This window comes from Miscanthus floridulus, unplaced genomic scaffold (assembly GCF_019320115.1).
Source record: "Miscanthus floridulus cultivar M001 unplaced genomic scaffold, ASM1932011v1 fs_196_1_2, whole genome shotgun sequence".
Taxonomy (NCBI): Eukaryota; Viridiplantae; Streptophyta; class Magnoliopsida; order Poales; family Poaceae; genus Miscanthus; species Miscanthus floridulus.
This window is the reverse complement of record NW_027096363.1, coordinates 38,091-60,000: the sequence shown is the minus strand read 5'-3', so window position 1 is coordinate 60,000 and position 21,910 is coordinate 38,091. Positions and strand designations below refer to the sequence as shown.

At 46.7% G+C, this 21,910-nt stretch overlaps 2 protein-coding genes across 6 annotated transcripts; one reads left to right on the top strand and one right to left on the bottom strand.

Annotated features, from left to right (window-relative positions):
• The first annotated feature begins 12,260 nt into the window (after nucleotides 1-12,260).
• LOC136530766 (1,4-dihydroxy-2-naphthoyl-CoA thioesterase 1-like) lies at nucleotides 12,261-14,690 on the top strand. Of its 5 annotated transcripts, none has more exons than XR_010777866.1 (4): nucleotides 12,261-12,467; nucleotides 12,555-12,746; nucleotides 14,259-14,451; nucleotides 14,556-14,690. XR_010777866.1 is itself a non-coding variant. In XM_066523492.1 (4 exons), exons 1-3 carry the CDS (start codon nucleotides 12,306-12,308, stop codon nucleotides 14,411-14,413), a joined length of 495 nt encoding a protein of 164 aa, XP_066379589.1. In that variant the 5' UTR covers nucleotides 12,261-12,305; the 3' UTR covers nucleotides 14,414-14,451; nucleotides 14,556-14,690. The 5 variants fall into 5 exon arrangements, 4 of the variants coding, with proteins under 4 accessions (XP_066379589.1, XP_066379588.1, XP_066379590.1 ...); XM_066523492.1 differs by having other exon boundaries at nucleotides 14,273-14,451; XM_066523491.1 differs by having other exon boundaries at nucleotides 14,273-14,619.
• On the bottom strand, nucleotides 13,606-16,533 carry LOC136530765 (uncharacterized). The gene is made up of 5 exons (XM_066523489.1): nucleotides 16,215-16,533; nucleotides 15,001-15,051; nucleotides 14,784-14,917; nucleotides 14,626-14,706; nucleotides 13,606-13,943 (listed from the first exon to the last, which is right to left on the bottom strand). The coding sequence occupies exons 1-4, from the start codon at nucleotides 16,491-16,493 to the stop codon at nucleotides 14,640-14,642; spliced, it is 531 nt and encodes a 176-aa protein (XP_066379586.1). The 5' UTR covers nucleotides 16,494-16,533; the 3' UTR covers nucleotides 13,606-13,943; nucleotides 14,626-14,639.
• Nucleotides 16,534-21,910: the final 5,377 nt, after the last annotated feature.

Below are 21,910 nucleotides of genomic sequence, written 5' to 3'. Positions count from 1 at the left end.
TCAACTCCAACCGCATCTCCTTTGTAAATGTGCCAACACCACCAAGTGTACACCATCATGTGTATGTGTGTTAGTATTTTAACAATCATTTTCCAAAGGATTAGCCACTCAACTTGTCACGCCACTCAATCCTAGCGACGATGCAAAGTTAGATCACTCGAGTGGCACTAGATGATCGATATGCAAACAAGTTTGCCCCTCTTGATAGTACGACCATCTATCCTAAACCCGGTCACAAACTTCTCTACACACCTATGACCGGTGAAATGAAATGCCCTAGGTTACACCTTTGCCTTGCGCATTCCATTCCATCTCCTCCAATGTCGATGCAACACATCACCAACACGATCAACAATGATATGATCCACTCCATATCATCATGTGATCATATTGGTTCATCGATCTTGACTATACTTGCTTTTTACCGTTGCCTTCGTCCATCGGCGCTAAGTCTTGCTCAAGCTTCACCACCACGTGGTCCATCGCTCCAAAGCCTCCGACTTGTCCTTCACTCTTGCAACCGGTCCATCAAGCCAAGTCTTATCTTAATCTTCTTCACCTTGATCACATGACTCAATGTCATATCTCATGTGCAATAAGCTCCTTCATCATCACATGTGTGAACTTTGCAACATCTCCAAGCCATTTTCACCTTCATGGCATATGTTGCTCACACATATGTACCTGTGGACTAATCACCTGTGTATCTCACATAAACACAATTAGTCCACCTAGGTTGTCACTTAATTACCAAAACCACACAAGGACCTTTCAAGAGGGTAGCGAGGAACGTCGGTGCTGGGTTCTTCTTCGATGGGCACGGCTAAAACGCTCGATGCCACCGTCAAAGGGAAAACTCCCACCCTGATAACCAGGGAGAGTTTATTCCTTCTTCAATAATGATTATCATCTCCTAAGGTGCCCTTTATAGTATAGGTGCACTTTCCTAAACAAACTAAAATCTAATCTCTTAACCAATCTAATCTCTCCCTGATCTAATCTACTAAAGAGTCTAGCCTAGCCATGGCTTAGGCCTGCTGGCTGGCGTGGTTGATGCCTATAGGTGCATCCAACAAAGGAGTCTATAACATTTCCCTCCTCCCCAACAAACTACTCATCCACGAGCTAGAATGTCAGATAGCACTTCTTAAAATCATGAACAGGCTCCCAAGTGGCATCAGCAGCTGGGCGGCCCTCCCACTGAACCAGAATCTGCCACTAACCCCTGTTAAGACAAGCACGAACCACTGTGGAAGGTGTTGGAATCATGCAACCATGTAGAATAGGGGGCAGCGGCATAATAGCACTAGGGGGATCACCAACATACTTCTTCATCAAAGCCACATGGAAGACGTCATGGATACGAGCTTTCGGAGGAAGTTGTAGTCAATAGGCCACGGTACCAATGCGTTCCATAACCTGATACGGACCAAAGAAGGGAGGCGCAAGCTTGGATGGAGAAGCAGCAATGATGCCAACTGTGCGATGGTGCAAGCGCAGCAAGACCCAATCACCCACTGAAAACACCACACGACGATGCCTCTGATTTTGATGCTCCTTCACCACATCCTAAGCAAGCAAGAGACGCTCAATGGATCTCCTGTAAGAAGACGTCACGATATGGAGCTGCTAATCAACTACGACAACCTTAGTTGTCCCAAGTGTATAAGACAACAAAACAGGAGGTGGTCAGCCATAGACAACTTCAAATGGAGTGGCATGGAGGGTGGACTGATAAGAAGTGTTGAAGCAATATTCCACCCAAGGCAGCCACTGCAACCACGAACGAGGTCGATCACCAATGAGACATCGTAGATACATGACAATGATGCAATTAGACACCTTGGACTAGCCATCCGTCTATGGATGAAAAGCTGAGCTACGAAGCAAATTCACCCTAGCCAAACAAAACAACTCTTCCCAAAAATAGATGGTGAATACGGTGTCCTGATCACTAACAATGGAGCATGAGAACCCATGGAGATGGACAATATTCTCAAACAAGGCACGACCAATGGACTGAGCTAAATATGGGTGTGACTGAGGGCAATAAAATGCACCATCTTGGAGAACCGATCCACAATGGTGAGCACCACGGACTTGCCGCCAACACATGAAAACCCCTCCACAAAATCCATAGCAATGTCACTCCACACATTATGTGGCATAGGCAATGGCTATAGGAGTCTAGTCGGGTGTAGGTGCTCAGTTTTGTTCCTTTGGCAAACCGAGCAACTGCAGACAAAATCACGGACAAACCGATGGCGGTGGGCATTGAAGAAGGATGCTTGCAGCCTGTGCAAAGTCTTCTGGACACCCTCATGTCCCACATCATGGGCTTCATGGAGCAATTGCTGCCACAACAATAATGAGTCTGGCACAAAGTGGCGCCCCTTAAACAACAACATTCCATCAACCAAAGGCCAACCATCTGGCGCTGTTCTGGCCTGCAGCTGAGCATGAATGTCCTTAGCCTTTAGGTTGATGCTGACCTCATGCCGTAGGGTGTCGTAGACCAGGACGATTGGCGAGGAGGGGCATGCACTACAAGACCATCCTTATCACGATGGGATAGTGCATCAGCCACAGTGTTTAGCTTGCCAAGTCTGTATTCAATAGAGAGATCATACCCGAACAGCTTGGACACCCATGTGTGTCAAGGAATTGTCATCAAGCATTGATCCAGCAGGAATTTTAGACTCTAATGGTCAGTGTGGACAATGAAAGCGTGACCCTAAAGGTAGGGCCGCCAATGGCGCACTGCTTTGACCAACCCGATGAGTTCCCGCTCATACACCGGTAGCTTAGCGTGGTGAGGAGCAACAACTTGAATGAAAAAGGCTACAACGCTGTCACCTTGGTGTAGGACGACGCCGAATCTAGCTCCAGATGCATCATAGTCGATGACTAAATGCTTGGTGAAATTTGGCAGTTGGATAATGGGCACGGAGGTAAATGCCTTCTTGAGGGCCAGGAAAGCCGCATCTACCTCCACCGTCCAAGCGAACACCTCACGCTTGACGAGCGCCGTTAGGGGCTCAGCCATGCCACCATAGCATGCGAAGAACTTCCAATAATAACCGATTAAGCCCAGGAAGCCATGGAGAGCATGAGGTGAATGTGGGCATGGCCACGCCTCCAACACCTCCACCTTGGCTGGGTTCATGGTGACACCTACAGTAGTGACAATGTGGCTGAGGTAGTTCATCGAGGTTTCACCAAAAAAAACACTTGGAGCATTTGGCGAAGAGGTGGTGCAAATGCATTTGCTGCAGCACGGTCCGGACATGCTATAGGTGCTCTACCTAGGAAGAACTAAAGATCAAAATATCATAAAAAACACAAGCACAAAGCAATAGAGATACGACTTCAAAACATCATTCATTAGTGCTTGAAAGGTAGCAGGGGCATTGGTGAGGCCGAAAGGCATGACGAGGAACTCAAAATGATTGTGGTGAGTACTGAATGTGGTCTTGGCGATGTCATCGGGGTGCATGCGCACCTGATGGTACCCACTGTGGAGATCAATCTTGGTGAAGAAGCGGGCACCCTTCAGCTAATCAAGAAGCTCATCGACCACTGGAATAGGAAACTTATCCTTGACGGTGCAGTCTTTGAGAGCCCGATAGTCTACACAGAAGCACCAACTACCGTCATGTTTGTGCACCTTAGGAGCACCGGGGGGGATGGTGATGTCAACTCCCAGATGATTTCTTGTGCCAGCATTCTTCACACTATCGTTCAACCTCGTCCTTGAGAAGCTATGGGTAGCGGTAGGGCCTCACAGCGATTGGAGGCGAGCCTAGAGAGAGGTGAATACGGTGGTCATGATGGCGTCCGGGTGGCAGGCCATGCGGCTCCTCAAAAATATCTATAACATCCTAGATGTTAAGCAGTTAAAACCTTGATCGTGTGCATCCTGAAGCAGAATCATCAAGTATTGTTTCATTAATGCATTTTATGTTTCAATAATAGCATGTCCATGTTGCATATGTGATGTTTCATATGTTGCATTGAGGTATTTCATATGTTTCTTATAATATGTTTCACATGTTGCATGAAATGATGTCAAATGTTAGTAATTAAGGATCTTTATGAATTTATATATGAGATTTTGCTTAAACAATTAAAATTTGGATAAAATAAATTCTGTTGTTCAAAGTGTGCTCTATGATATAGAATCAAAGGTTTGTTGTGTTTCCAAGTCAAACATGTTCAAATTTGAGCCCAAAGATAGAATTTAAGGCTGATTTTCATAGTCAATTTATGCCCGTCACTGGATATCAGTTTTAGGTTCCAACTTTGGTGAATTATTACATGAATTTTCATACATAAAATTTGTTCAACTTGTGTTCCATTTATTGGTAGTATGTGTGGGCTATGACATCATGTAATTATTTGTAATGATTGATTAGTGGTTGCTCATAAATTAATTGTTCAAAGCTGCTAAACAAAACAATTTGCAAAACCCTAAATCTGATTTCAGCTTTCAGTTCTGAAGTACCCATCTTCTGAGTTAAAAATCTTCAAAACCAGTAACTTGCTGAGTTTGGTTCCTTAACCAAAGTTGGAGATCTTCTATTGAGGAACAACTTTGATTCAGAGATCTTAGCAAGTTTCTGTTCGAATTTGAGAGAACGAGCGAGGAGAAGATCGGGTGTCAGTCATGAACAGTGCACGACGCCGACAGTAGGCTGCCTGCTTGCTGCCAACGGCCACTGCCCCTACTTACCGCCTTAATGCGTGCAGGACACGCAGTTGTTTACGCGGCACAGTGCAAGTAGCTGCTGGATCATCTAGACGCCTTGTCCTCACCTTTAAGTGCCTAAGCCATCGGTCATCTCCCTCTTTCTTCTTCCCCTGCTCACCGCTGAGCTCCTCGATTCCTCGGTCAATTCGCCGCCACTAGTTCACCATCGCCCAAATTCCTCTTGCTCACGGAACCGTTTGCTCTTTACGCTACTCGACGATCCGCTCGCGCCGCCTCTCTCCACCCAAATCCCCACGCGCGTGCTGTTCTCGCCATGGCGGCTCGCCATGGCCGCCGCAAGCTCCTCACCATGGCCAGGCCACCATAGAGCCCCTCTCGCCATCCCATCTCTTGTTTAACCTTCACCTTTATGTCATGATTCTCAGTGGATTTCTAGATTTCCTTTTCATCCACAGGACATGCCGGAACATGACCTCGCTGTCCAGTTTGCGCCGCCGCACTCGTCCTCACCGCCGATAGCCACACCTACGCTGTCTCCGCTTCAACCTTCACGTGTAGCACGTCAAAGTGAGCTCCTACAACGCTTAGCTATCCCTATCTAGGCCTATTAGGGGTCAGAACGGTCGGCCCGCCATCACGCCACCGTGCCGTGCACCGCTGAGCCGCCGTGGCCGTGGCTACGTAGGAGCCAAGCCCTAATTCAATCGCCGAATACCATAGAAGTGTTCGCGTGAGCTTAGTGAGCGTTCTGATGACCTCCTTGTGGCTGACAAACTCGTCGTTGGCCACCTTCGCCTCGCCGAAGCACCGCTGAGCCGCCATGGTCGCCGCCGCGTGCGCTGTCATGCGCTATAGACTCAATGAGCACCACTAGCCCCGTCGCCGGAGACCTCGTCGCCGACAAGCACCCGCCGGTCAAAGGTCGTGCGCCCACGGTCAACGTCGGGCTAGGTCAGGATTGATCCTGGTCCCGCGCGTCAATCACTATGGCTAGGGAAACAGTGGGTGAGAAAAGAATTTTGGCGTAGGAAAAATGTTTTTGATTTTTAGAAAAAGATTAAATGTGCAGTTTCTTGTTTAATTTAGAACTAAATAATTAGTGCTGATAAACTTATGAAAATTTTTGTATGGCTTTGTTATCATGTGATCTACCGAGGAAAAATATGAGTTGAGAATTTTCAATAGTTTGGCTATACTTAAAAATTCCCTCTTTTAATTAATAAATGCACCTTACATGTTTTTTATAGGCTAAAATAATTATCTTTTAATCACAAAACTTTTTGTGTATGCTTTACATGCTTATACCTGCCTTCATAAAAACTATGGTACTGTTTTGATAATTCTAACTTGCTTAATTAATTTAAGTGTTTTATAAATGCTTTTTCCATGGTTAATAAATATTAAAATGAATTAGGATAAATCATAAAATGGCTTTGGTGTATTTTGGAGTTGATTGTAGACCTTGGAACACCAAACCCTTATTGTTCCTTGGCAACTTAATTCCTTCCATGATATGCTTATCATCAACTTGTTATATAATAAATAAATGGTTTAATTAAATGCTTAATTAGTAGATGCATGTATAAAAACCTTGATTGCTCCTTGTGTGCAATAGTTGAGTAAGTGGTTATGCTTTGTAGATGCTTTTCATGTTAATCTTGCTGGTCCATGTTAAGTTAATCCTTTCATGTTAACAACTAATTAACTTGTGGTTAATAATTAAAATGCTTTGTAAGATAATGACCCTAGTTCTTAGTGAAGAAAAGTTGTACTCAAGATAATTAACTTTGTTTAACTTCTGTTATGCACTTGTGCATCTCTCCTCATGCATCATGACATACATACCATCATGTTAAGCGATGCATCATTTATGACGTGTAGTGTACGAGAGTGATCGAGGAGACTCATGTTGATCAAGTTTTGGGGAAAGGTCCATCCTCTAGAGGTGTTGATGCCAAGTCTAACTTCTGGATCTTTCTCTGGAATCTAACCTTCTCTGCAACATAGGCAAGCCCCGGTGCATACCACCCTTCTATAGCATTTATAAATCTTTATTACACTTTAAGTCTTGTGAGATGTGTATTAAGTAATTAGGTGTTGGTCGAATACCATCGCCGCATGATTACCTTGATATTCAGGTATTCCTAGTCGTACCCCACTAGTTGGTGTAGGTCGATATCTCTGATGCTTAGTAATGTTTAGACTTCGATAGAAATCGAATGATGGTTTCATCGTTCGCGAGAAATAGGTTTTACCTTGGTTCTTCTCGGCTCCATTTATGGATTGTGAGAATACCATGTTAATGATAATGTTAAATGGAGACTAGGTTGGCTGTCTGAGAGAGCATGACAGGCAAATAATTTGCCATTACGTCGTTGTTTCCTTCGGCGGCACGTATGGCGATCTCGTAGAGCTGCATCCATTGCTCGAGATTAGCCTTGTCGTCATAAGGATCGACCCCAAAGATCTTGAAGCATGCGGGCCACTGTATAGCTCGCAACCTTGCTGTGAAGGGACAGGGTCCTATCGGCTCGATAGCGGGGAGTGGTCGGAGGCCGACAGGGTCATCGTGTTGATCATCGTACTCCTGACAGTGTTGGAGTTCTGCCTGATGTCGCTGGGCATGACTGTTCTCGATGCGATTGAGGGCATCAAGATTGGCGTTGATGCGGTCATGGGCGTCACCGTGCACGGGTTCATTAACCTCCTGGTTGGCGTTACGAGCTGGTCACTGATTTGGTGGTCCTTGTGATCCAGGATTGATGGCAACATTGCCCCTAGATCCCCCTTGGATGATCTGGCCGCTATGGTAATGACTCCCCCATCACTGTGAAAACTACGAGGGTTACGACTGTGTGCGGTCGCTATCGAATAAGACAGAGCTGGGTTTTGGATGTCATTGACTTGGACCTGAGCTGCTTTAAGCAGTGCTTGAATCTTGAGTACCTCCGACGTTGGCGGGAGTGAGCCAACTCGTGGATGGCCATAGCCAGATTGGCGCTCGACGTCTACTCCACTTGCTGGTTGTCCACCCTGAGGAACTCCGGTTGGAGATTACAAGCGAGAGGCGGCGGGTCACCCCTGGTAGCTTGGATGACGTCTTCTTCATTGCAACACCATTGGCGAACGGTGTTCCTGGTTTCACGTTCACGACGCTGGACACTGGTCTCTCCATCGATAGCAACGTTATTGTGGCTAACCATGAAGAGCTCTCTCCCAAAGCCTAGAGGGAAAGGTGGGCAGGTGCTGGTAGAGCCCTCGGAGTATGGCTCGGGGCTTTCCTCCAGGATTGTATGGAGCGTGTCATCCGAAAGATCTGTTCGGATTTGCATCATGTTTATCATTGGCGTAGGCTGGTCGGCCTCAGGGAAGTCGATCTGATAGAGGTCGTTGACGTGGCTGTGCTCAGCGTGGTCGACGAAAAGATGGTGCACGACATCCTGATAGATCAGATCTGCACCCACTAGCCCAAAAGGATAGGGCCTCGGCATGCTCTCCGTTGGTGCGGGGAGTGGTCGGCGTTGAACGGTACGCCCTTCTAGAGTTGTCGTGATCACCAAATCTTCATCTTGCCACCTCGGACGATGTGCACGAGCGGGGCGCTCGGCGTTAGTGGCATGGTGAACTTGGAGTGCAGGAGGTTCGTCGCTCGCTCTAGATCGATCTAAGACCGAATCCATGAGGAGCTGACATTCCGCTAAGCGGTCCATGACCCGACCGATAGCTTCGATCAGATTGTTATTGTTGATGGATCTCTTAACCCAGTGGCGAGGCGTCGGGGTCGGAGATGTCGTTGTAGATGTTGGCACGATCGGCGTAGGGTGATCCTACACTGCCTCCATGATTTCCCCACTGCCGTCAGGGCCGATGACCCAAGTCATGGATCTCGGGAAAGGCCATGGAGCTCGAGAAAGTGACCATCTTGTTGGCCATGGAATCAGCACGCACACCCCCTACCTGGCGCGCCACTGTAGACAAAATCTGGTCGACAGTCTACCAAGGGATATACCCACGGTAGTAGATGATCGGTGGAGGTGCGCGTAATAGGAACCGGATGGTGACACAAGGCGCAGGGACAACGATTTAGATAGGTTCGGGCCGTCTGATCGACGTAATACCCTACGTCCTATGTCTTTATTGGATAGTATTGAATATGAGGTGAATTCAACGGGGTCCCTACCCGCCTTATATAGTCTAGGGGTAGGGTTACAACTCGGTTTAGTCCTAGATCTATTCAGTTATATGGTAAGTATTTACAAGGAATACGATATCTATCATATCCGAAAATATCTTTCTTCATCGCCAAGATGTCTTCTGATTGCCTTGCGGTGCACGCCGACCAGAACTGGGCACCGTAGACTTTGATCTTATGGGCTGGACCACCCCTGGCGGTACGGCCCATGTCCATTGTCGTAGGTACATGGGTTATACCCCCACACCCACTAGCATCATTAGTCAGCATAGGCAAAGGCTATATATATAGTTAATGACTAGATTCAATTTATTTTTCTTATTACTCCTAATTAATACTTACTTCGCTGGGTACAGTGCAATGCAATGTTTGTTGTTAATAAATTATTAAGATAAAAAAATGTAATGCCCTGATGAGGCTAAAATGTTGCTTGTTCGGGCAGGTGCAGATATGGCGAGCAGACCCTTCCACAGAGGAGTGCAAAAGATCTGGTGTCAACAGCAAGAGTTACCATGTTGGTAAAAAAAACCCATCAAGCCCTCGTTTAGTTGGGTCCCTGATTCGGCGCCGCCCGATTTGGGGCTCTACTGTAGCTACAGTAGGCTTTCGTTTTTATTTGGTAATAATTGTTCAAACATTGACTAATTAGACTCAAAACGTTCGTCTCGTAAAGTACAACCAAACTGTACAATTAGTTTTTGATTTCGTCAACATTTAGTACTCCATGCATGTACCGCAAGTTTGATGTGACGGAGAATCTTCTTTTTGCATAGTGCCAAATTTGAGAATTTGGTGGAACTAAACAGAGGCCAAGACCAGAGGAGATGTCCAGCCACGAAGCAAGCATCAAGAAATACGCCAAACTGTAGAGAGAAGAGGAGCAACTCAAGATATGCATTATACTAGTATGTAATAAAATGCCTCCCCAGTTATCAGCAAGGTCCGACGGCTGCTACGTGGGGAAGTTTAGTGTTCAATATAATGTGCAATTTGTAACTTACACTACTCTGTGTCGTTTCTTATAGCCTTGGTAGGTGTGGCAAGGTCATACAAAACTGCGCTAGAATTTGGTCCCAGCCGTTTTGGCTGCTCCGTGGGTCCCTTCCCTTGTTTGAACGGAAACAAGGTTTTGGGATTTTTTTTTGTGCAAATATTTCGGAGCTCACCGAAATAGGCGAACTTCGGAGAATTCGGACCGGTTTCCACTAAATTTGAATGAAATTTGGCACAAATGGCCAGACATGGCCGTGGGCATGAAGAGGATGTGCGCAGTGCTAGATTGGAACATGCATTGGCTAAGTGGCACCGGTGCCGCAGTGGCGGCACGGAGGCTCGACGTCGCGCGAGGAGCTACGCCGGCGGCGGTGCGGGCGTCGACGGGCTGCGCCAGTGCGGTCGCGGGTGTCGGGGAGAGGAATGGAGCATCCACGGCGCATCCCAGAACCTTGGCTTGCGCACGAGAAATCAGATGGATCTCCGATGGATCCAATGGAGATTTGAAAAGGAGACGGTGAAGACTAAAGAGCAACGAGCATGCCTGGTGGGGAAGAGCGGCCAGGGAGATCTCGTGCTTTGGTCAGCCGCCGCTAGGTAGGAGAGGGAGGAGAAAAAAAAACTGGGTTTCTGGTGTGGGCTCTACGGTTTTATACTGTGGGAGGTGTTTTGTGTGCTGGTTGACATGTTCTGTTCGGCTTGAAATTCAAATTGGGCCGTATTTTTTTTTGACTGGTTGAATATTATCTCAGGCCCAACCGAAATGGGCGAAATTAGGTGAGATTCAGGCCTTTCTGGCTGAATCCCAGAACCATGAATGGAAATACTCTGGGTAAGGCGTCTGTTTCATTCGGACGCGCGTTGGTGGACCTTGACACCCGCCTGAACGGCCCAACACTGTCATATGTACGAACGCACCCATCTCGCGTTGCTCAAAATAAAAAATCTCTGTCACTTTCCTCTCGAATCACCGCTGCCCCCGCATGCATTCTCGAACCCACTCTCGAATCGCCGCCGTGCCTATACCGCCGCGACGTGCTCCACCGCGACAGCGCTACCAGCAGCTGAAATGCGGTGGCGTGCTGCACCGCGCCCGAGCGACGCTGTTTGCCTTCCTATCTCCACACCGCCACTCACCACTCCCCGCTGAGTTCTTTGAGCCGACGCAGCGTGGTCCATGGCGACTGCTCCGGGGCGGCGTTCTTCACCGCGCCTAGCCACTTGCCTACCGACATCCTCCCTCTCCACTACACCAGGTAGGCCATGGGCGTCGTTGACGCCGTGTTTTAAGTGTTTTCAGGTGTTTTAGAAGTATGTTTTCAAGTGTTTCAACTGGATATTGCCTATGTTTTAATGGCTATATACGCATGTTGCAAGTATATGTTTCAAGTCTTTCAGTTGTTTCAGACGTATGTTCAAGTGTTTTATCTGTATGTTGCTGAAGTATATCCGGATGTTGCATAACATGCATGTTGCAAGCGTATGTTTCAAGTGTTTCAGGTGTTTTATACGTATGTTGCAAGTGTTTTATCTGTGTGTTGCAAAAGTAGATATGGATGTTGCATGCGTTTACAATGGCTTTGCAAGAGTTTTTTGGTGTTTTGCAAGTGTTTTTAGACGTGTGTTGCAAGTGTTTCAACTATTTTCGAATGTATGTTGTAAATGTTTCATCTGGATGTTACAAAGTAGATATGGTGTTGCACATGTTGCAATGGGACCACCTGCCGCAGCCGCCTGTTACAGCTGCTAGGGCGCCGCCGAGCGGGCGCAGAATGTCCTCACCTGCATGTGCGCGGAAATCAAACAAGGCACGAGCGGTCTCCGCTGTTGTAGGTCGGGTAGGCGGCGCATGTGGTCTGGCCGTCCGAGCGGCGTGGGCCTCGCGTGGGCGCACCGGGGTATAGGCACGGGAAACGCGGTGCTGGCACCAGTGTCCGGACATGGGCGTTCGTCCGGTCGCTAGCAATCCCCTTGGCCCCATTCGCTTCGCTGAAAAAACAACTGAAACACTGTTCTGGCTGATTTGTTGCGAGAGAAAAATACTCTTTCGACTAAAAAAATAAGCTAAAAAGATATATTATAAGAGAAGCAAACAGGTGCTTGTCCCCTTGTTCGAATAACGAACGAAATCGCCTACAAAAGTGAGTTAAATGGAGGCCACCCGTCAGGCAGCGCCCGGGGGCCCAACAGCCCGGCCTAACTAAAACCCAGAGGGGGGCACATTTCTAAAGCAGAATTGTACTTGAGCCCACCAGGCCCATCGTAGCCAACACCGAGCAAGCAGGTTCGGAGATGGCTGGCTGGGTCTTTAATTACACACGCGTATACGCGTGTCGGTCTATGCCACGCCAGCTTTTTCATTCCTCCTCAGCCTCCACACAGGAACAAGGACAGAGGCAAGAGTCAGCGATGGGCGGCGGCGCGGGCGCAGGCAATCCTCCTCCTGTTCATCCAACGCCGCCGGTGGCCTTTCGTGTGGACCGGGCGCTGCAAGCTCTGGGCTTCGAGTTCACCCGCGTCACCGCCGAGGAGGTGGTCGGCCGCCTCCCCGTCACCGAGACCTGCTGCCAGGTAGGGTAGGAATAGGATACGCACGCGCGCGCCGCCGCCGCCGATATTTTTGTTTTCATCTCATCCTTATCGACGCGATCGATGCAGCCGTTCGACTGGCTCAACGACGGCGTGTCGGCGCTGATGGCGGAGACGGCGGCCAGCATCGGCTGCTACGTCACGTCGGGGTACCGGAGGCTGGCGGGGGTGCAGCTGTCCATCAACCACGTCGGCCCCGCGCGCCTCGGCGACCTCGTCCAGGCGCGGGCCACGCCCACCCAGCTCGGCCGCAAAATCCAGGTACTCACTCTGACGACTCTACCCCATCTGAAAAGCAAAAGCAAGCAACGCCTTGCAGATGGAGCCAGATTTCAGTGGGGGTCATCAAAGCAACAGCCCAGCGTCATGATTATTGTTGGCTTCTACTGTACTACCTGCCAGCCGTAGCAAAGGTCGAAACGACGACGTCCTCACCACGGCGCTTGCAGGCAGTCGTCGGAACTGCCGCCGCCATCTCTGACGCGCGGCAATGGCCGCCAAAGTGCCGTGTGCCGTGTGTTAGGTTGATCTCCATCAACGGCCAATTAGGCTTTTGATTCACGCCCTGATCGGGGGCGCTTAGCCTTTCTATTGGTTGATGGGCCTTCGTCGCGCAGCTTCATAAAAGGACGGTTGGGGCTGGGGCACAAGTGATGAGGTTTTACCGTAGCCGTCAGCGCGCCACCGCGTCCTAACCTAGTCCGATCTAGAAGGCGCGCTGTAAGCGACGAGAAGCGCCATCGCTTTCGCCGCTGCCACCGGACCGCGTCTCCACGTCGCTGCTACCTTGTCGGCGGCGTCATGGCCACGACTGCGCTTGACGTGAGGTACATCACCAGGTCTCCCATTAAGCTAAGTATTACCCACTGATCTACCGCCTAGAAAAACTTTAAGGTACTATCAGCATGTGCCGTGTGCGTGTATGGGATGGGATGGGATGGGCTGGCCTGGGCTGGGCTGGGCTACTACAATCGCATCCCCTTGGTGTCAACCTGCCGATCATACATTCATCATGACGACCAAGCTGTTGACACCAGATCTTTGCACTCGCTGACTGATGTGGAAGGGAGAGCAATGCAATGCAAACGACGCTTGCCAGAATGAAACTGAACTTGTCGACACAAATCATCTTCCTTTGGACCTAACACACTACAAGGAGGCTAGCAAGCTGTACATATATTGTTTTCACAAACATATTGTTTTCACAAACCATCTTAGTCTGCTACAGCTAGTAAAGTACACACAAGGTACAACAACATCCAATTAAAATAGACTACATGTAACTGTGGCTCACGAGGACTCTTCAACTTCACTCACTGATCATGCTTCTTCAACAACTTCGTTGCCGCACCTCACGATTTCGATACTATATTGGTCGCACACTGGTTTGGTACCTCAGGATTTGATGATGACTATACTGGTCGCATAATCACTTGCACGACTTTATTAGCCCACCACCTTCACAGATATTAGCAGAAACCATAATGAGCACAAATAACATATATACCAACTCGTCGCTTCTGTGGGAGCAGGTGTAAGCATTTTATCCTCAGCAAGCAGGTGTAAGCAATTTATCCTCAGCATGTGTTTTGTATGCAATGCTACTAGCTAGTCTACTACCAACAACCCAGTGTGTGTGTGTGTATGGGTTGCCACTTGTTGTGTGATTGTTTTCACTTCGAGCGTATATTTCAGTTATTAGTGCAACTTATTTCTATCTATCTTAATGAATCTCAAACTTTGAGTTTAAAAAAATTCTTCATTCTGAAAAAGTTTGGGAGGTCCAGATATGGCAGATTGATCCTTCCACATCAGAGCGCAAGGATCTGGTGTCTACAGCAAGGGTTACCCTGTTAGCCAATCTATCAACACCAGATAAGATGAAGAGCTTTGAACAAGGCCTCAAGAAATTCTCATCCAAGTTGTAGAGCTATTGAAGGCATGTCACTTACATTATTACATACAGGTATGGAACTAAACATCTCCTACTCAATAAAGTCAGTCCTCTGTCGATTTTCGGTTCATCACAGAAGTACACTTATGATGTTTCATGTCTATGCAAATGTGCAGGGCTGCAGTGGGAAGCGTCGTCTATCATTTCATCAAGAACTCTAGGAGGAAGGAGAGCTGAGTAGCTGACCTGTCATTGGCAGATTACCAAGAACTTGAGCTTGCTTTAGAATTAGCATTCGTCCCAAATCTACTTATTGCGAGCCTCTTCCTGTGTTGGAGCAGAACGCGATTAAACACCGTTTTGCAGTCATCAAAACTCTGGATCCAGCTTTTGCAATGTATTACCTAAGGTTCTTTAACTGGCTAGTTAAATCATTGATCTCCATGAAGGAGAGCTTTAGTGAAGATAGAGTTCCAGGCACCTCTTCTGCAAATACTTTTGCCAATTTATTTGCTGCAGTTTCCATCTTCTGCAGCGCCTATTAAGAACAAGAAAATGTCTTCACAAAATATACTGTCTAGTTTATGGATTGATCATCATTTATTCAGATGATTTACTCACTCTGCTTGCTGAAAACGATAAGATGGTTAGTGACAGAAAGAAGCTCATCACCTGAAATTACGATCAAGAAGTTAATTGCAAGGTGTGCAAAAATTAGGGTGAAATTTGATTGCAGATAATGATGAATGAAGAGTTATGCCCCCGTGCACCTGGGGCAGCTGCAATTGATTTTGACCAAGCATTTTACATATTTTCCCTTTAACATCGATGGTATAGAAAAACTTTATGAATCAATATTTCGTCAGGCTAGCCTCCACATAGTACCATGCATTTGTCTTTCTTCCTTTTTTAAGGCTACTAATGACAATTCGTGACGAAAAAAAGGGTAACGGGTAATGTAAACCTCAATTGCCTATTTGGTTGGATATAGAAGTTAACTTTGTTGTTCAGACTATGGGCTGTGGTGCTCCTTGTCCCACCGTAAGAATACTACCGAGAATAGTAACAAAGTAGGAGCACAATATGGTTGTGTTGGTTGGCAGTTCCACTATCAAATTGAATTCATTCTAAACACATACTTGTGAACTTGTCGTTTCTACTGCCAGTTTGAGTGTTTGATCCCCACAAGCACCAGATAGTGCTACTCTTAAGTACTACCATTTAGATTGACCAACAAGTTAACAACAAATGAATGGTTCTAACTGATCGTCTGATACACAGAATATGTTATTAAATAAGCCAACAATTATTTTCAAACTTATGTTCATTGATGTAAAGATAGCCACTTCCTCACAGAAGCTAATGTGAAAGCGTGCAGAGATTCCGCTCATCGCTCTGTATCTTGCATAAAAATGAAATTTACAATGGCTTCACATGTTCTTTGTCATCTTTGCTGCTACTTGTCCGGGCAATATTCCAATGTGTTGTATCATTGCCATAAGTTCAATAATATATCAAACTGAAATCAAATCTATTTTGGGTTATTTCTATCTATCCTTGTGGAAAATTTGCCATCTTACGAAGCCGGCAGCACAGGTCAATCCGTCCATGACAATCGATCAATTGGTTGTTCCTAATATATGTGCAGCCATCTTCCTAATTTGCAAATTTTATCATGTCCGGATCTTTGCTATAAAGTTGTAGGCCGGTTGTCCCTAATACCCAACTCAACTGAATCCTATGCAGCCACAATCCAATCCTAATCCTATCAAACAACCCGCTCCCAGAAACTTCAGTCGAAGGCAAATCCAAAGGCGTAAGGAGAGGCATGATACCACACCGAGAACGACGAGGAGCAAGGCGAGCCCCGTCTCCGCGTCCCTCCGGACGCCGCCAACGGCGGCGAGCGAGGTGGAAGGAGGCGACTCCGCCGCCACGAGTCGTGGCAGCGGCTGCGGATGCGGGCCGTAGCGCGCGCTGGCGCCACTTGCTAGGACGCAGGAGGGCCTCGAAGCTCGCGCGGGACTGCTGACGACGAGCCGGCGGCGGCGAGGGCGCCACGGCAGCAGCAGCTGCGGCGGCGGCGAAGAGCGGAGAGCCGGTGGAGAGCTCATCGGAGGGCCTCAGTGCCTCACCACTGATCGTTTTTTTTGGATGGAATGGATAAGAGTGGGATGGGCCGTCGCAAATGGGTCTTTGCACGTCGTGGGCTGGGCCGTTGCGAAGAATTGGAGGGACCAAGTCCGTTCGATAGCGTGTGGGCTGGTTATAAAAGTCGGCGGTTTTCGAAAAAAAATATTTCTGTATTTTTATTAATTTGTTTTCTGCAAAAAAAAAGCGTCCCAGAAAAAAAAATCAGAAGTATACTCCTATATCTATTCGAGACGGATATTTAAATTTATCTAAGTATGAGTTTAGATGAAGATAAAAAGTACATCAGAGTTATAGAGCTCGATCAAATATATAAGTTTGTAGTTCACAATATTTTGGTTCGAGCACATCTTGCTGTCGTAAATAGATAGAAAGGAAATTCCAAGGGAAGTGTTGCGGTATTTTCCCCATAGATGATAGATGCTACTGATTTTGTCCTCTTTGCAGCTGCAACTCGTGTGCATGTAAAAAAATGGGAACAAAGCTAAATTTTCATACTTCCTCTTGACTAGGGATGTCAGCGCGATAGAGTCGAGTTAGGTACCCAAGGATTTTAGACCCTTCAAGGGTGGTAGGTGGGTTTGATTCCCCCTCTCCCGAATTTGTAGGTTTGTGGGCCCGAAACAGATTGAGGCAGGGCAAATTTCAAATTTCCACATGAATCCCCGAAGTAAGATAAGCCCACCGTTCGACCTAGCCCAAATAATAACCCATCTAAAAGAGCCCTAATTCACCAAGCTCTCACCCCTCAACCTGAACTCCTCATGTCTCATTTGCTCATCATCCACTACCCATCAATCTGCTCTCACCCCTCAACCTGAACTCCTCATGTCTCATTTGCTCATCATCCACTACCCATCAATCTCCAACCGCAACTGCAAGGGGCCAACACCCAATGGCATCGAGTCGTCGATGCATCCTACAAGGCACAGGTGGCAGTTAGAGGCGCAACCCGCAGGTGGCGATCGTTGGTGCATCCCACCGACTAGTCTCTAAATGCAACTTAATTATGAGCATATGGACTTCGGTTGGCACGCAGTCTTGTTGCCCTTCCTACTGCAAAATTAGGATAACCTTGCCGGTCTAATGGATTTGTATTTTAGATTTGTGGTGGACTTTATGACTTCTCCTGGCAGAGGTGTTCGTGGTCAGGCCGAAAGGGACCACCGGATTTTCAAAAACCGCTCTAGAGAGCCTCGGCAAATGATTGATGGAGTATGGGACACTATAGCTAGATTATGGTGCCTCGTGGGTGCAAACCACCTCAGTTCATTGTTAGTGCCGCCCATACATGGCGAATTGACGAGTATTCCCTTTTAAGTTTTTTTTCTACCCTATTGGGGGCTTCTTGCATCTTGCGCTTGTAAAAACTCTAACTCCTCTTATGAACATTTGTCAAAACATTCTGGGTCTTTCAAGAAATTTTGCTCGATCACTGTGAAGGACGACAAGAGATATGATCCATGTCGCATGTCGGCAATAGCAATCGAGGCAAATGTAGTAGGCGGGGTCGCGAATGAATAATGAAGTCAACTTGAGTTCCAATCCGTCCTTAGTTGACCTAGTCGTTGTATAGCGATGTTCAATGATGCTCGTCATGATAATGAATTGAGTGTAATGCAACTATTCAGATTTCTTATAGTGGAACTTGTCCATCTGAGTTTAAATTCTCTGAGACTTATTAACTTGAGTGCTCATATTTTCTGAATTTATTTGGAATTTAAATATGTCCTTTTTTTCCAAACACGATAGACAATGTACCCCTCGATAGCAAGATCCTCATCTTTGAAACGATCAGTAGTCAGTCACGACGTCGCGTTCTTATATTTGAGAGAGGCTAATTCGCGGTCCCATTCATTCGCGTCCTAATACAGGCATGTCGACGAGAGCGACGACGATGACTGCACTGAAATATCCGGCCGTTCTGGACGAGATGTGTGTAGTAGTAATATGGATGGATGCACCGACGGCGACGAAACCTGGATGGTCGTACGTCCTCGTCAACCGCTGCGTGCATGACTCCGGCCGTATGCAGGACCGTATAAATTGTACACGGCGCGGTCATACGTGTCAACGTCGATCAGTACGTTTTTTTTTTGTGTCAATCTTCGTTTGCTTGGCAGCGTGTGCCAGCAGGTAACGTATATACGGCCAAAGTATAAATAAATATATATATAGATTTCTATTAAGAAGAGAACGATTTTTCCAACGGAGAAAAGTAGGGAATGTGTACGTAACGTATGTATACAGTTCTACGGTGAAGTCTAGTCTACCGCAACCATCACGACACTGTTTCCGGGCTTTTACTGAATCTATGTGAGAGCACAGAAAACAAACGGGAAAGACCTTCACAGCGATAATTTGACTTGCAGCTAGCTTTAGTAATAATAAAAAGAGCAAAATGTACCACAGGTCCATTACCTTTTGCCTCTGTGTCATCTAGGTACATCATCTTTCAAAGTGTAGTTTTAGGTCCATAATCTTTCTATTTAGTCCACCGTGGGTCCATTCTGGGTGGGAACCAGGTTTGTAGCCCACGTGACTGTCCACGGTGGCTGCCCATACACCTTGCCCGCAATGAGTGGGGGTAAATTTCGCACTTCACCCCCTAGTTGTGTCTCTCCGTCTCATTCCCCTCCACGGCCAATCCCTCGAGCGCGCCATCTAGGAGAGAAGGAGGCGAGCGGAGGAAGGAGCCCGCGGCCCGCGGCCTCCGAGGATCGACGACGACACGGAAGCCGGTGCCAGAGAAGATAGGTGCGGGGCGGCGCTGGACCTTGGGGTCCAGTTCCGATCACATTGAATCTCGACGATGGTGGCTAGGTTGCGCCAGAAAGGGGAGCCACCTCCAGAATACAGTAAGTGTATGGAAGTCGTAATCTTTGATTTAGATTGCCGTAGGATGAACCAATCTAAGTGTAGATGTATGTTTGTTTCAAAATGTGTTGTAGTGTCTGACTAGGGTTTCTTGGTTTGTTTGATTTTAGGTGGCTGATTTGGGGTTTTCTGATGATTGGTTGCGCAATGTAGGCAATGCTGATGACGAGTTCACAGTTGAAGTCCACCATGGTGGGTTTTTTGTTGGGTACGGATCCAACAAAACATATCTCAATGAGCAAGTGAATTGGTTTGATCACTGTGAGGTGGATACATGGTCTGTTATATGTTTAGAGGATTTTGCTTTTTAGCTTAATTATCCAAGGAATCCAGATCTGAAGTTTCATTGGTTGCTTCCTGACAAGACTATGGCAAATGGGCTCAGGTTGGTTTTTGAAGACTCAGACACACTAGTAATGGCTTCTTTGCTGCATAGAGTGAAAAACTTTGTGGTGTATCTAGTTCATGAAAATAGCCTGGATAGTCTGAATTGGGATGATGTTGTAGCCAATCCAGTCAACACACTGCCTAAGGTAATTAGCCCCTAGAAGGCGACATACATTCCAAGAAAGGAAGGTGAGAAGCTGTCATTTTTTTATGCTGACATACCCAAAACAGGACCTCCTGATGTACAAGGTGGCCCGGGGCCAAGTGGAAGTGAACCAGATTATTTTGGTGGGACTGACAGTGAGCAAGACAGTGACTTTATCGATTCAAACTATGAGGTTGAAGCTGATGATGACAACTTATTCATAGACAATGTTGATGAACAGGTGATAGATGAAGGAGTAGTGAAAGGGAAGAAGGTATGTACTGAAAAAAGAGGCAGGGCAAGGATGTCCAGTGAAGGCATTGTTGGTGATGATGGAAGTGATGTGTCCACTGATGATGAATTATAGCTACCTGATTCAGATGGAGAGGGCCAAGACAGGCTCAGATTTAGATCTTTTAGATCCGAAGATATGCATTCAAAGTTGGAATGTTGTTTGAGTCAGTGGAGGTACTTAGAAGGGCAGTCACATAATACAATTTGAGGGAGAGAGTAGAACTGAAGATGCCAAGGAATGAGAAGAAGAGGTAACATGCCATCTGTGAAGGGGGTTGCTCATGGAACCTGTATGCATCAGTGGACCCTAGAGCTAATGGAATGGTGATCAAGAGGTACATAGGGACACATTCTTGTTAGAAAAATGGATGTTCAAGAGGTGCACAAGCAAGTGGTTGGCTGAGAAGTACATAGACTCATTCAGGGTTGATCAGAAGATGACACTAACCAACTTCAGTAGGATTGTTCAAAAAGAGTGGAACCTTACACCATCTAGATCAAAGCTAGCTAGAGCAAGGAGACTAGCCATGAAGAAAGAGTGGAACCTTACACCATCTCATGATGTAGAGCTTAATTCCAGCAATGCAGGAAGTCTTCCCTGAATCAGAACATAGATTCTATGTGCACCATCTATACTCCAATTTCCAGCAGTAGTTCAAAGGTGAGAATTTGAAGAATCAGCTATGGTGTTGTGCTAGATCTAGTTCAGTAGTTCAGTGGAATATGAATAAGGAGAAGATGAAAGCTTTAGACCCTAAAGCACATGCATGGCTAGAGAAGATGCCTCCTAACACATGGTGTAGAACATTCTTTAGCACATTTCCAAAGTGTGACATTCTACTCAATAACAGTTGTAAGGTTTTCAATAGTTACATTCTACTTGCAAGAGAGATGCCAATTTTGAGCATGCTTGAGACCATGAAGACCCAATTGATGACTAGGTTCTACACTAAGGGAACAGAGGTTGGTGAGGAGTGGGATGGCCTAATATGCCCAAAGATTAGGAAGAAGCTTGTGAGGAACATGGACTAGGCAAATACATGCTATGCAATTCCAGCAGGTCAGGGCATTTTCCAAGTGCAAGATAGGGATTACAGCTTCAGAGTGGACATAACTTTGAAGAAATGTGACTACAGGAGATGAGATCTAACTAGAATCCCTTGCTCTCATGCAATCTCATGCTTAAGGCATGAAAGAATTGCCCTAGAGACAACACTCCCTCAATGCTACTCATCTGCATCCTATGCCACTGCTTATGGTCAGGTGATTTGGCCCTGCAAGGACAATAGTGAGTGGCAGAAGGTATAGGCAACTAAAATTCTTCCACCAATCTATGAAAAAAAGGTTGGAAGGCCAGCAAAGTCAAGAAGGAAGCAACCACAAGAAGTGAAGGGACATAATGGGCCAAAACTATCCAAACATGGAATCATTATGCATTGCAAGTACTGTGGAGATCCAGGGCACAACCGGGCAACATGTAGTTTGAGGAAGGCAGGTTTGAAGCCTAACCATCCAACACATAGGAATCCAAGCAGTGCAGAGCAGACAAATGAAGAAGTGCAAGTTGCAGTAGATGAAATGGTTTATGATGATCCACTTACTAGCCAGGTATGTTGATTCAAACTCTTGCTTCAACATAGTCATAATTGTTGGTTGAAAATGTTGGCACTTATATGT

Bases quoted from the DNA above. Each gene is read 5' to 3' on its own strand.
- LOC136530766 (XM_066523490.1), top strand. From the start codon at position 12,306: ATGGGCGGCGGCGCGGGCGCAGGCAATCCTCCTCCTGTTCATCCAACG. The intron at 12,468-12,554 runs GTAGGGTAGGAA...CGATCGATGCAG, and splicing joins TCACCGAGACCTGCTGCCAG to CCGTTCGACTGGCTCAACGA.
- LOC136530765 (XM_066523489.1), bottom strand. From the start codon at position 16,493: ATGAGCTCTCCACCGGCTCTCCGCTCTTCGCCGCCGCCGCAGCTGCTG. The intron at 15,052-16,214 runs GTATCATGCCTC...TCGTAATTTCAG, and splicing joins TCCTCGTCGTTCTCGGTGTG to GTGATGAGCTTCTTTCTGTC. The intron at 14,918-15,000 runs GTGAGTAAATCA...TGTTCTTAATAG, and splicing joins TATCGTTTTCAGCAAGCAGA to GCGCTGCAGAAGATGGAAAC.